The sequence below is a fragment of the Anguilla rostrata genome, chromosome 2, assembly GCF_018555375.3.
Source record: "Anguilla rostrata isolate EN2019 chromosome 2, ASM1855537v3, whole genome shotgun sequence".
NCBI lineage: Eukaryota > Metazoa > Chordata > Actinopteri > Anguilliformes > Anguillidae > Anguilla > Anguilla rostrata.
The window spans coordinates 34323036-34338406 of NC_057934.1; the positions used below are offsets into that span (position 1 = coordinate 34323036).

General features: G+C 40.3%; 1 protein-coding gene across 3 annotated transcripts in view; it reads right to left on the reverse strand.

The window, feature by feature from the left end:
* The window catches only part of LOC135247848 (corticotropin-releasing factor receptor 1), a 113191-nt gene that overhangs the window by 49167 nt on the left and 48653 nt on the right, over window positions 1-15371 (reverse strand). For all 3 annotated transcript variants that reach the window (XM_064321760.1, XM_064321759.1, XM_064321762.1), the window contains 2 exons: window positions 10807-10851; window positions 7858-7977 (listed from right to left, as the gene is read on the reverse strand). In XM_064321760.1, the coding sequence (XP_064177830.1) occupies window positions 7858-7977; window positions 10807-10851 (165 nt within the window). The remainder of the gene's footprint in view (window positions 1-7857; window positions 7978-10806; window positions 10852-15371) is intronic.

The window sequence follows — 15371 nt, forward strand, 5'->3', positions numbered from 1 at the left end:
GTGTCACACTGACATTCCGTGAGAAATGCTGTACTTTCATTTTTATTTGCACCGTTCAGTGTCCTCTATAGTACCTCTAGGGTTTCAGGGATGAATCAATTTTCAAGAAATGCAGAAAAAATAGTCTGAACAATGCATTTAACCACAAATCTGTGGGAAGGAAGCATTCTAGGGCACATTGAGTGAGCAGAAGCAGGAATATGTGATACTATCCAGAAATAAAACAAAAAAAACAGCCTAAGAATGCCTCACAGGCAAAATATTTCCCAAGTTTTGGGATGAAAGCATGTCTTTTGAAAAACCCAGTGGATCCTGCAAAGTAAATTCAAATAATTGTAAATGAATAGCAAATGTAATGAGTCGGGTCCTGATGCCTCCCTAAGCAGTGAAGTGAAAATAGTAAGATTCTCTGCCGTGTGAAATTTTTCATTAAGTAAAAATAGCTTCCATAGCACAACTCAGAGAGAATTAATTTGTATAATAATAATAATAATAATAATAATAATAATTTTTTTAAGTGCTTCATTCAGAAAGCACTATTCATACATTATGTTTTATGCTGCTAAACAACAAAGCCCATTCACTTTATCTTCATTCAGTATGGCCTGGCTTTGGGAGTAAGATTAACATGAATATGAACATGAAATTAATATAATTAAGCAATATAAAAGTCTCTGTGGTGTCAGTTTCCCACTGACTTAAAAAGCCAAAACTAAATGGTCTATTAGTCTTTTATTACAGGGACCTGAATAAGTTATTTCATCAGTGATGATATTGTGAGCTGTTGCTCCTTTCTATGTGTTTAAGGTCTGAAGCCTTATAAAATATTGTACTGGGCTTTATTCACAAGGGTGCGAACCTTATTCCAATTCAGATTGTTATGTCTGTGGAAATGTCTGGCCTCTATGGGATCCCCTGGACACTTCCTCTGTCCCTTCAGGTGCCACATGTGTAGAATAATGTTTGTAGCATATCACTACCAGCCATAGCTTACACCATGTCCAGTTTATTGCCAATATATTGCATGTTAATATGTGACAGGCTACAGTGTGGATTACTGCATCAAGTCCATCTGCTTGCTAGAGCCGTCTGTATTAATAGGCCACTGGTGTGGGGGAGAGCAGCTGCTACCTCTGCCCCTGATCAATACCAATCAGGAATCATAACTATAATTAGGTTGTTATTTAGGTCCACCATAATGCCTTGCCACTGTGGGAATCTGCCATGTGGTAGGTTGACCTGCGGAGAATCTACGCTGTGATAGGACGACTTACACGTGGGGCAGAAATACTCTGCTGCACAGATGTCTAAGCCCATAATCCATCTCGTTGGCCGTAATATTTTTTGGATCATGTGCGGGGTGGGGGGGGTTTGGGGGGTTGATTGCATAAGCCGGCCCTGTCTGCAGTGTTATGTTGTCTGGTTAAAACAAACAAAAACAACCCACAAAAAAACAGAACATAGGAGCATTTCAGGACTGCGGCTCTGAGACAGCCAGTGAAATGAATGGGCAACAAGGGGGATGTTATGAGCAACAATCAGAGTTCCTTGTGACCTTGAGCACACTGTCATCACTGCCGTCAAACCAGAAAGTTTCCGCTCTCTGACCAATAACGATTTTTTCACTCATTACTATAATAAACAAACCATGCTGTGAATCAGACAGTCGAAGTAGATGAACAAGTCACTGATAAGATAGGATAGACAGCCTAGCATTAGCAATACTTGTGAATGCTGTCTAGACCAAAGCCAACCAATCAGAAGGCAACTTGAGTTAAAAACATGCCTTTTGTCATTCTGCGAATGTGGTGCCTAATTAATTTGACTTGTTCAAAGGCAATTTCCAAAAACTCCAAAGGCAACCACTTCCAGATATTTATTCCTTAACACTTAACGAAGCATACACACCTTCCTCTGAGGCAAAAGGAATTTGTTACGTTGTGTCGCACATGTTGCTAAACTTGACAAGACCTCTCTCAATGTATATTAAGAATGATGTGCTTTGATGGGCATTTTCTCTCATTCTTTATGCCCTATGTGTATTTGTGTTTATTATTGAGCAGTTTAATTGGCCATCGTCAATTCTTTGTGATTTTTGATCTGCAGCAGTTGTAGCATAAACCAGTGTCTTGGTCTTTTTTTCCCCTGTTCTTAAGACCCTGAAGTCCAGCTCATCCTACCAACTTTTATTAGTATTGTCAGGCGTTGTAAAGGCACAGTTAATTAAGAACTTCACGAATGCCTGGTTCCAAATGTGGTCGTATCACCTCCTATGGTCACATGTCTTTCCTCTCTGCTGTCAATTACTTGAGTTCCACACATGGATGAGTCATTACATTTTGAACCTCCCACGCAGCAGTTGCTGACGGACGGGTAAGCATTGGATGTGTGCTGCATCACAGCCCCCATCGGCAGGACACAGAGTGGCTTGATATGAATTGTGGTGTGAGTGTTTATCATTAAGGAATTAACAGGGAATATGGGTGAATATGAATGCAGCATCCTGCCAGGCAAGGATGGTAAAGTCGCACAGGGGCTTTTTAGATCACTGTACAGCTCCTCGGGGGGATGGTTGCATGATTATCGTGCTGATCCCTTTTCAGTATCTTGGCAGAAGCTACGGTTCCCCTCTTGAGTATATCAGATAGCAGGTTTAGATAATACTCTGGAATGCAAACATGACAGGTACCAGATGAGCACTTGGACTGTGAAAGAGAATTAGCCTGTACCAAACAGCTATAGTCCTTTGGGCTTTCCCTGTGATCCCTTGCTGAGAGAGAGAGAGAGCACGAGGGAGAAAAGACGAGCACCGGATCTGGGCACACTCACAGTGTAGGACAGACGCTGTGAACCTCACGGTAGCCTGGCAGCAGACCGTACCTCAAATCCTCTGTCCCTGTTTCTGTAGTTCTCTACAACCCTGTCAGGGTAATATTAACCCTAACCGTCTAGGCTGGCCACTTACTCTATTTTCCTTCACTCTTTTGAATGGGAAACTTCCCTGTGTTCAGAGCACCATGGCGCTCCACCAAAGCAGATTCAGGTCGAGACTGATGAATGCACTACTGATGAACTGGATTTCTAAAAGAAGACCTAAGGTTACGGTTAAGAAAGTACAGCAATGTTAGGAGTTAATCATTAATCATCCTTGTAGTTCTCCCACTAATTTGGGACTTTTAGTGAAAAACACTTTCAAATTACATTTTCAATTTCTGCATTTATCACCATTTTTATTGATGTACCCTCAGATTCTCGTGTATACTTTTAGATGTTAAGCAACAGATTACTGGACTCTATTACATCAACAGCATTGTACATCACTGCAGAGATAAACAATATATATATCAAATATAAAGCACACAGTTTCTATGTTTTCCAGTGTGTGTACACTGGTTCATTTAGAAGACTGTAGGGCCTTTGAAATGACCTCCTGTGCTCTGATCCATCTGGGCATTACTCTTGTCATTCCAAAGTAAAAATAGATAAGCCCTCAGACGTTGCGTTTGCAAGAAATTTGCAATCCTTGCCTGGTTTAATTTCAGTGTTTTTAGTTGGTGCAGTCAATGTATTTTGTGTTCATTACAAAGTTGAATTGTACAAAATGTTTGCTAATACAAATTCCAAGATTTTCCAGAAGCTGCACATCACAAATTGGAAAATGGCATGGTTAAGTGTATACAAATTTCAATAAACCATTTTAGTCAAATTGCATTTCATTAAGCCCAATTGTAGTGTTACTCATATAAATCATAATGTCATTTTATTATGAACATTAAAATCACATAAATCCACCAAACACGATTAAAACTAAAAGGAGAAATGTACATTCTATAGTTATAATACATACACAAAATAAATATAATCTATTATATTCATTGTCATGCTTTCTTCCACCTTGTATTTTTATTACAGTAACTTACCTCCAAGCACACTACTGTTTTACCAGTCTTCACTTGTAGGACTACGAAAGTTAATGCTATCTGAAAATCCCATCAGTGGGTGAAAGGTTGCAATAGTTAGATTACATTACACTACATTTATTTAGCAGACACTCTCATCCAATATAATACAACATAATGTTAATTATCACTCCATTTCCAAGTTTATTAATACCTGGTGGAAACCCACATATTAGATTTTCCTGAGTTAAAATTTATCACAGAAGTAATTTAATAATAATAAAGCAATGGAGTTATACATTTGCAAAGACTTTATCATCAGATATGTCATGGCCCTGGCTCTGATCAGCTGATCTAGGTCATCCAGTTATAGACATCCATTTCCTGGAGCTAGGTGCTAACACAGATGGTCCTGGCAAGACTAAATATAGTTGCAGGGGATATTTTTATACTGCTCATTCGCACACAATGCAATGAAGGCAATGTTCTGAATGCAGAACCATCAGTCAAAATAAACTTGGGCCTATTCCCACAACACTGTCACAAGGGCAACTTTACCTTTGAGTGGTGCGCAATTAACTTGCCTTTCAACATCAAGAGGTTCCCTTCAGGAAAAGATCCAGGTTGTGAGTGGCCCCATTAACCCCTTGCTAAGTGATAGGGAGACTCTCAACAAAACTGTCAAAGGACATTCAGTGCTATTTATTCCTAACCCCTCATGTTCACATCGATACAAACACATCTGTTGCCTTTCCAAAGAAGTGTTGGTATCCTTCCAGGTTTTTAGTGTTCATCACTAGATACTACTGTACATTGACAGAGGCACCCGCTATATCAAGGACATATTAACCTCGATTCAGGCTGCTACATACTGAAAAAGAGGGATGGCACATCCATCTGACACCTGCGACATATAAAAAGTGTTGACTTGTTTCTCTACCCAAATGCATCACTTTCTGCCTCCCTTTGTCATTGCCCAGTTCTCACCACCAAAGGTGCTAAACCTGCCAGTCAGGTCCAGCACAGTTCCCTGGACATGGGCGTGTCAGGCCTTCAGAGGAATCAGAAAACCTACTCCTCATCAGCAGTTAGAGATGGAATCTTCTGGGACTCTTTGGAAGGTGTGGCCTGTATTTTATATTTATATCTAAATATATGAAAGAGTTTTCTCGAGAAAGGAAAAATATACACCTAAAATAACCGTGGAACTGCACAGCAGAGACATTTACGGGATCTGTCACCGGGACTGCAGGGTTTTTTGCTAGAGCTATAATGAAGTCTTTTTTGAAAGAGCGGCTGCTTTTAAATGAGATTTATTGCAGCCAGAGGACCAGTAATACTGCAGATCCTGCAGCGCCGACTTCACAGATGATGATAATGTCAAGCTTGCTGACAGCAAGATGTCTGGCTCGCCACAGTGGCTCCATGGGCCTGCGGTGCGTATTGAGCCCTATCAGAGACTGCACATCTAATACATACCCATGGGATGTTTGGTCAATATTCTTTGGGTGTTAATAGTAATAATTATTTTTCCCCTGCAATAATCATTATGACTAATTTACTTCTGGGTAACTCCCGGTGTTTACATTTAACAGTACGGCATGAAAACAAACATTTAATTACACAATAGCGTCTCAGTGTTTCTTACAAATCTTAAAGACTTAAATTGTGCAAGTACAAAAGGGGTGCTGCATCCTGGCACAGCTCATCCAAGAAAATTGGAAGGTTTCTATTGCGTAAAGGTCAGTACCAGTGAGAAATAAAATGGTTAGGTCCTGACTCACTGTAGCCATTAAAGATCCCATAGTAGATCACATTTTCAAAAGAGCATTCGCTATTAACCAAAGTAGCCAAACTGCAAGTGCATCTACTGTATATTTAATTTGTTTCGGCTACATAATACAGTTCCTTTGGATTCTCCAGCCACTACCCTAACTCGGGTTGAGTTTTCAGCTGACCTGCCCGGTTAAGAGATTAAATGGAGTGGATTGGATGATTAAATGTATCAACTCCACGTGGACATGGGAGAAATATCTCTACAGTAAGTGTAGTCTTGGATTGATTTATATATTTTTCATGAACAGCACAGCTTGTGGGCAAAAATAATAATAACACATACCATGCGCACAGCACTGTGTATAAATACGTCTGCTTGTTATGTGTCAGCTGTATCAGCAGGCCAAAAAAGCATATATTATTCATGACTCAGCAGATACCGTTCTCCAGTGTAATTCCCATTGCTCATGTTTTCCATACTATACCCCTACACATCCCTATATTTCCATTGAAGCAAGAACTTAACCACAAGCTCACAATTCTGCAATTCTTTACATTTAAGGAAATGATTGGAAATGATATTGAGGGATTAATATAGCAGATACTGACCTTCTATATTAATTAATGCATTTGTTTTCAATGTGCTTTTTAAGAAATGATGCTGGATGTTCGAGTGCTGAAAATGGTTTTGTGAGCTTCCTGTAGGATATTAATCTAATCTGAACTGTTATCTACACCAGTGACTGTTGTGTCAACATCATGAACCAGTCAAAGTCCAGATGTAACTGTTCTTGAAGTGATAGTTCACTTTCTCTAGTTTTTAATATTATTTATGTTTTAGTGTGAAGTTTTCAGTTGGCCCAGACAGTTTTTTAATGTGCATGGAAGATTATTACAGATGTTTCTTATAACGTGTCCGCTTTACCATCTCTGCTATGGTGGCATAAAGCAAAAATAAACTGTCCTCTTGGGATCTATCACTTCATTCCCTGAAGAGGACAATATTTTCTTTATTTTGGACTTTTCTATTCCTTCAAATTCTTATGTAATAGATGCATTATTACAAAATTCTTATGAATAGATGCCTATGATTCCACATGCCATGTCATTGTCGTTTCCTCCGTTTACTTTACAAAACTGTGAGTGTACACCTTAAGAATCAAGACAGCGCTTCCCTTTGAAATCACTCGAAACTAAGGGCAGAACTTGTGTTTTCAGATGAATATCCCTAACCTTTCTTGCAGGATAGACACTTACTCACTGATTTATTTGTCACCAGGAGCACTCTTTATGGGAATAACACCTCTAAAATAACTTAATATTTCAACTTTTAATGTTCAATCCAAACTGTATTATTTTCCCACAAAAAACAAGAAAAAAACATGAACGTAAGTATGCTTGCACTCACACACAGATACACACACACACACACACACACCCACACACAGCCACAACCACAATCTCTAATTGCAGCCGGCCCTGCAGGAGAGCCATTATAGATTTGCTGAGAAAGAAAGATGTTTTGACCTCCTGCACTCTGGTCACCCAGAGATGCTTTTTCTCTAAATGGCCACCCAGATCAATTTGCTAGACAGGAGTCTCCACAATCAGTCATTTGTGCAGCAAGTGAGGAATGCAGGCAGTCTTCTGGGAATGTGAACCACCTTGCTTATCAGGGAGACAGGGACACCTTGTTGTTGCCTACTAATCTGCACCAGCAGTAATGGATCTGGAAGGAAGACAAGGGATTCCACCACCGGGACCTGTCACCAGTTCTGAGCTGAGTGTACTCACAGAGGACTATGGGAGTTTTTCAGTGCAGGTGCAGAGGTAACTGCATTTAATTCTGAAACTGATTTAATTCTGAACCCCCCCCCCCCCAAGCGCGCGCACACACACACACACGCACACACTCAACCCCACCCCAACCCTACCCTACACCCACCCACAGTTCACAGTTTTTGATCTGCTGAGGACCAGGTTGTACTATGCAGTGGTGGACAGATGTAAAGCAGGACACCCTCCCACGACATAAGCCGATTAAATGTTGGTGCTGCTGAGTTTTCTAATGTCACCATAGTTCTTCCATTAGCGCTCGTTTGACTCATACCTCATACCTCATTCTGTCTCCCATAATCAGTCCACAGGCAGCCCAGCTCCACAGACGGGTTCCCTCACTCACTTGTAGTGTTGTATCTGACTCCGTAGAATTCCTCCGGACATGGCCGCGATACCATCTCTCCGGCGCTGCTCCTGGGCCAGCAGGTGCCGATCCCATCTATCGACATGTTGCAGTACAGACCTGGATACAAAGGAACAGCGCAGTGAATGGGCTGTTTCATTATGCCATGCCTTTTAGTCTGTCAATGTAACCTATAGCTACCAACAAAAACCTTACTTCTTTTTTTTTTACTCAGTTCTGCCACAAGTGCAGCTGCCTCTCTTCAGCTGATAAGAGGATGTGAGTACACCTAGCTTAAACACCAATTCTGTCATTAAAGCACAACCTGATTTAATTTTCAGTCAATATTTACTTAATGTAATATATACTATTCAATCCTGGTGGAAATTTTTCCTGTGTACATAAGTTCCACGAACATTGAATTGAACAAGTGTCATATTTATATTTTCTTGCCTCAGGCTTATTGGCTTTTATGTATTAAATACATTTTCTGTACATGATTGTAGATAAAAGACACACAATGTAAAATAGCCTTTTGAAGGCTGAATTGTAGCATATTAAGTTAAATACTAACAGTTAGATCATTTAGGAGGTCTATTTGGGTTCAATGGCCATATATTTATTTAAAGTATCATTTAAAGAAAATAAGCAAGATTTGTTTTTAATAACTTTTATAAAAAATTTTATAGCACCTTTGTACAAAATATGCATCACAATGTGATTCACAAAATAAAGGATCTAACAGAATTAAAAAATAATGAAAGTAAATGAAGTTACAATAATAAAAATAAAGAAGCTTGTTTTTTAGTTTATATTTAAAACTGCTAACAGATAAAGAATCTCCTGTGAAGTGGTAATGAGTTATACAACTTTGGTGAATAAAAACAAAAGGTAGACTCTGCATTTATATTCCACACTTGTAAAGTAAGCTGGATCACATTTGCAGAAGAGAGTGTTGGCAGAAAGGTAGTTAGACAGTCACTAATTTATTCAGGTGCTGAACCATTAAATACTTTTAAACCCAATGAGGGAAAATCAATTCTAAAAGTTACAGATAGGCAGTGCAGTGCAGCATTCGTGATATGCTCATGTTTGACTTTGAATACAGAGCCAATTTCAGGTGAACTTGAATAACTGATTTTGAATAATGCCTGAGTCTTCTTTGAGAGCACACACATCAGATAGAAGAAAATATAATCTCTATGATCAACTAGCGTGAAAACTGTTTTAACAGCCCAATTTTCTGACCTCTTTCATGACCAACCTAAGCCAACCTAATGTTGATTGTCTTATTTTTTCTTATATATCCCACCAAAATTTGGAACGGCCAATCACCTGCAACAGCAGCCACATACACCACTGCCAATTCAAGAGAGTGTAGACATCCATGGTTCTCCACGAAACACATGAGGTCGCCAACGGCTTCTTTTCACATCGTAGACTGCAGCTAAGCTTGCATAGAGTGAAGTCTGAGGAAGACTTTTGACAATCTGTGGCTGCCCGTCCAATCAGCAGGGGCCACTAGATAGTGATGAACACAGAACCCTATTTGACAGAACCCTTCCATTCCCTGGGTGATGCAATTGGCAATTGTATGGATCTGTCGGTCCCATCCGGCCCTGATGCGAGGTGTTGCATGGATGATTAACTCACATCATGAGACAATTACAAAAGTTCAGATTTTTATTATGGATGCTTATTATGGACGTCAAGTCAATCTTAAAGGTCGCAATATTATCCAATCATCTATAATACAGGAAATTAGTGTGTCCTTAAGGGAATATTTCCCCACTGTTCTCATGTTGCAGTGGTCACAGGTCACCATTACACCCACGAACACTGACAATAACAAAAACAGAGCAGTAACAGAGAGTGACAGAGCAGTTATACACAGTTGAGGGGCATGGAGGCATGACTGGGAGAAAATATAGCCGCAAATGAGAAATAGATGTTTTGTCAGGTCTGTTAAATCCATTCTCATATTGGAAATGTCCTTTAAAGCTTTTATCTTGAAAGTGGGGTTTGCACTGAGGAGTTCTGTTTTTTGTCTTCCCATTGTAGCTTGTGCTTTTAAATATGTATTTATATTTTCATCACTGCAAGTGCACAAAACTACCTTTCTGTGTGCATGACCTATCCGGTGGAATCACAGGCATGCAATGAACAACTGCAGGCTATTCTGTGATTTCATTTGTTTTACCCCAAAGCAGTGGAAGTGGCTGCATATTACTGCACAAACCTTTCAAATACAGTTACAATGCCATGATTAACAAACATCAGCAGCTTAGATACATGTATAAATGAACAGAAAAGCTGAGTTGTTTTTAATTATATATATGTGTGTGTGCGTGTGTGCGTGGCAAGTCTAATTAAAAGGTATATTTAATCCAAAATGAAGCATTTTCTAAAAATCATTTGATGAAATATTACGACCAGTCAGATGAGGGATATAAGGTTAATTACTGACAGGCAATTTTGTCTCTGATGTTTTGGCTTTTAATAATCAATAAGGGGAATGCTGAGGATGTTTTCATAAAATCGTTTCAATTGTGACATACATCCTCTTTAGGAACTTTGTCTATGTCTGTTTAATTTTGGTTAGTTTGCTACCTCTGAAATTCATATGCTTGCTTTGTTTGCCTCACTATTACCGGCTCCCCGCAAACCTAGTTCAGCATGAACGTTTGTCATCTTTAACGCACGTCTGGTTTGATATCTGGCCTGCCTTTGTGGACTGTGAATGCTCAGGCTTCACTTTTATTTCATAATGTAGTTACTAAATTCTGACATACATGTATTTTTACAATATCTATTTACATATATTTTCACGGTACCTTAGTATCTCTCAATAATCGTGGCTCTTTATTAAATGTATAAATACATATTTGGTTATAATTTCTGTAATTTAATTTGCATTTACACCCCATACTGTTATAAGACTATACTTACCTGTGGTATTGCTGGATGTCTGATTCCATGATGCCAGTGAATTTACTGGAAGTGGAAAAAACAAAAGCGACCATTATTTATTATTTATTATTGTCACTTAATCTTCCTTTTTTTCAGTTGAACTTACTGTGCCTCCAAACAGTAAGGCTGCATTCAGACCAGATCAGGCAATGCGGCACCTTCCCGCAGGGTTGTGCGGAGGTGTGGACGTGTCACTACATGGCCCATGTGTGTGACGTCATGTTGTGAACTTTAACCCCCCCTCCATTTCCTGTCCACTAACTCAAACAAATGGACACAAACCGGAAGCTTCTTGCTATCGTTATTTTGCAGCTTAGACTGCAAGCCAGACGCAGACGTCGAAGCTGGGTACACAAAATAAACCAAGCGAGGACACAACTAGGAGAGTATCATCCTTTGGTCCATGAACTCTGCCTGGATAGCGCCCGGTTTCAGCTATATTTCAGTCTCTCTTCCATATCTTCACAGTTGCTCAGTAAACAGCGGAATGCTACATGGTAATTTAAACAAGGCTCTTCTTCCCGTGGGCGTCTTCCGCTCTGATCGCTGGCTTACGTGATTGGCCACCGCAGCGTGACGTCGGGTTGCGTTACGGCAAAAGTTGATTCTGGTTCTATTTCTTCCCACACGGCCGGAACCTTTTTTTGCTGCACCCCATGCGGTCCTCACTCCCGCAGCCTAAACGCACTACCCCCATTCAAATGAATGGGAGGACTGCCGTTTGTCCCTGCGTTGCCTGATCTGGTCTGAATGCAGCCTAATAATGTTATTCAGAATGTTTACCAATCTTGCTTACAGAAATACAAATACACCAAAAAATGCAGCAATTCATAATGACCCATATTAAGATCACTGCCCATATTCATCAGGTGAATGTATACTCTTTTTTAAGTCACTGAACAAGAGCATCTGCTAAATGAATGTAAAGTAACACATGACAATTATTTTGTTGATATTGCACAAAATGTCTACAATGCAGATAATAGGTCATGTGATAATATGTTACTAATTCTACATAATGTGTCAGAGGTGAGTGATGTACATGGCCACAGTAAAGCTCTCTGCTAAATGAGGGCCACTCAAATCTGTCACTGAGCACATTAGTGTACACCACAACTATCTTGGTTGAAGATACGGTTAATAAGGTTATGTATGAGGATATGTAGGACGATTCCCATTACTTATTAGAACATATCCAATATGCATGACTGATTTGAAAAGATTTCTAAATGTGCTGAAGCTAGAATTACACTTTAGAAAGAAAAGGCCAGCACTTACAAAAATGTTCACTTCTTTGTAAATATTTTTTGATTTTTTATTATCCTGAAGCACTAATCTTCCTACTGCATGAACGCTTCATTTATTTTCCATTGGAGCATTCATGTGCTGAGGCTCTGGGTATTAGAGAGTATTTCGAGGGGACACACTGTCCCCTGATTGCACTCATTCTGCACAAGCTACGTCCTGCCTGTAAATTCCTTTGCGCTTGAGTGCGTGTGCTGGGAGATCAGCTGGCAGCTGATGCGGTCATTCATATCTATTCATTATCCGGACAGAAACATGTCTCATATAGGAGAGACTGAGTGGGGATGATCTCTGTGGGTGCCAAGGTCTCTGTGCCGCAGAGCAGACAGCCGCACCGTGAGGAACACTACAGTTGAACACACTTATCAGCGGCCAATCACACCGAGCCCATGGTAGACAGACGGGACTCAATTACCTAGAAACACTTTTCAGCGGAACTTCTGGTTCTAGTTGATTTTTCAGGGACACCCTTTCCCAAGTAAACGGAGAAATGCTTTTCTAGTCAGGGGATATGTTGAACATTGCGCAAATTTGTATCTAACATTTCTACAGCTCTTATGAGTGACTTTCCCCAGGTTCATTCACGCTTGAGCCAATATAGTTTGTGTCAGGGAAAAAGATTTACTGACAGATCTGAACAATAGGAATGTCAAATAGAACATGAGTGAGTCCAGCCAGAGGCTGACCACTTCAATAAGTTTATTTTTATTCCTTCATGTATGACCTGGCTCATTCCTTAGTGAATCCTTTGTTTGCTTAGAATTCTCAGTAGTTCAATATCCCAGCATGCCATCCACTTACAGAAACTCTGGAAGAAATTCTAACAAGAGATACAGAAACGCATACAAATGTACGCCACATAATTAGCTGCTGAGAACAGTAGTGGATCTCCCACACAGGACATGAACTGTGTCAATGGTTGAACCTTCTGACCTGCATTTGGATTCTTCCCCTTTGGGAGCCTGAAATTTTTCCTGTAAATATGCCTGTGGCAGGGTTCTGTCTGGGAGAGGGAATCTGGGCAACCTGGGGCCACGCCTACTGGATAACAAGGCTTATGCACCTGGACTGCATTTTATAAGCAGTTCAAGGTTTTAAAAGTGTGCTTCTTTTCTCAGAACGTGTCTGAGCTGGGGTTTTTCTTTCCCACGCTAGGATCTGAAAAGCTGTCTTTTGGGTTGGGTTTATTTTAATTTTGTGGTTTTAGTTGATTATTTTTGAAGCCAGAATCCCGTGAGGGTGAGCAGTAACATTTCTTTATTATTTGCTCTCTCTCTCTAAAGAAAATAAATTTTCTGGAGAAATGTTATTGCATCTCCCTGTGTCCGACTGATCAGCCAATTCCAGGGGTGTGTCATGGCATGTGATAATCCCTCAACAAAAACCACCTTTTCTCCAGACGGAACACATCAGTATCCTGTTTAAAACTGCTGGAAATCAGCCAAATCACTGCTGAAACTGATTTCCTCAAATAATTTGAAGACATTTTAACTTCAAGCAAATATGATGTTTGATGTTTTAGGAGCTGTTATATGACAAAATTTACTGTTTTACCTGTCCATTTTAAAAATTTTCCATTTTTACCTTGATTTAAAAAAAAAAAAAATACACACCTTGTCCTACTCTTGAATGAAAACGCAGACTGATTTAAAGCTTAAAACTGATGGTCAGAGTCAATGCAGCCATACTGGAATAGCTCTGAAAGTCAATGTTCTGTAATAAAAATAGTTTAACCTCCTGGGCTGTCATGTGGGACAATAACCAGTACCAGCATACCAGCAGAGGAAATGGCTTGGGGTAGAATACACAACAGCAATACTTCTGTAAAAAGTACACCAGTCCTTATTGCTTTACATAAACGCAGTTCTCATGCATGTAAAATAGCAGGATGCAATGATGTCAAAGCAATGAACTGAGCAGGCCCCACTTCAGGGGTGGGACAACCGAGTATGCTGTCCCGAGCCTGGGAGGGGGGGGATTGGGGTGATGGTCTGTGAACGTTAGATAAATATTATTTGTCTCGGGCGGGCCTGGGAATAATATAATAATATAATTTTATCCCGGGCCCAGGAATTTCACCCACATGCCCTGGAGCTGAACCCATCAGTGGGAGGGTGCGTACCATTTGTCATCTTTAAAAGCAGGTGGCTGAATTAAAGCCTGAAGTCCCGGAAGAAAGAAATCCTCCACATGAGAACAAACACACTGTTGAACAATTCAGCGATGTTCTGAAAGGTGTAAAAGCCCGCACCTGCATCCACTGTCACATGGGTGTGATGTGTGAAGAGTTAAGGTCAGTTCTGACAGGCAGAGCTTGGGGTTCTGCCGGGGCCTCGTCCGTGCTTCTGTTTGAAACTGTTGTAGTCTGTATTTCCGGTCACTTGTCTCCCCAGTACTGTCTCTGTGTCTGTGTTCCCTGAGCTGCTTCACTCCCCTGTACTTGTGTGATTTCACTATTCGGGTGGTTCCGGGTTTTCGTGGTTTCCCCCCTTCTTTCCATTCTCGCCTTACTTCCTGCTTATTTCTAGTTTTACTAATTTCTACTAATCCCTACTAACTTATAGATTGTAAAGTACTAACCTCGCTAATATACTAACATGTGAATATTACTAATGGACTAACACACACTAGTTTTGGGTTTTTGATAGTTTAGATCACTATACTAATACATTAACCAGTCTCCCCTTTTCCATGCTATCCGATTATTTGTAAGCCTTTGTTTGAGATTCCTGGACACCTTGCCGACTTCGGTTTGCCTCTCCCTTTGTTTTGTTGCTCCTGTTCGACCTTCGCTTTTCTTTGACTTCTTTCGCCTGCCCCTTTGTACCTTCGCTATTTCTGATCTCCTGGTTTTTGACTTTTTGCCTGTCTTTTTACTATTCTTTTGGAAACTCGATTCGGTACCGCACTCTCTCTGATCACCTGGCTTCGAACTTCGGACTGATTAAAGACGACGTTTTCTTGGATTTCCCTGGTCTGCGTGTGGGTCCTTACTCTGAACATAACATGAAACCTCCGATTCACAGTCCTGAGGGACTGGTGAACGAATGAAAAATGGTCTTGAATGCTTCTGTTGGCACCAGGGTGAAGGATTTGCAAAACAGGCCACAGGTGGCATGGCTGGGCATTCCTCTCTCTGAATGCAAGGAAGCTTTGGAGATCAAAAATGTGGGACTGTACTCTAGCAATTTCCTATCCAGCAGCACCTAACTCCAGTGCATTTTTGACACCGGAATGTT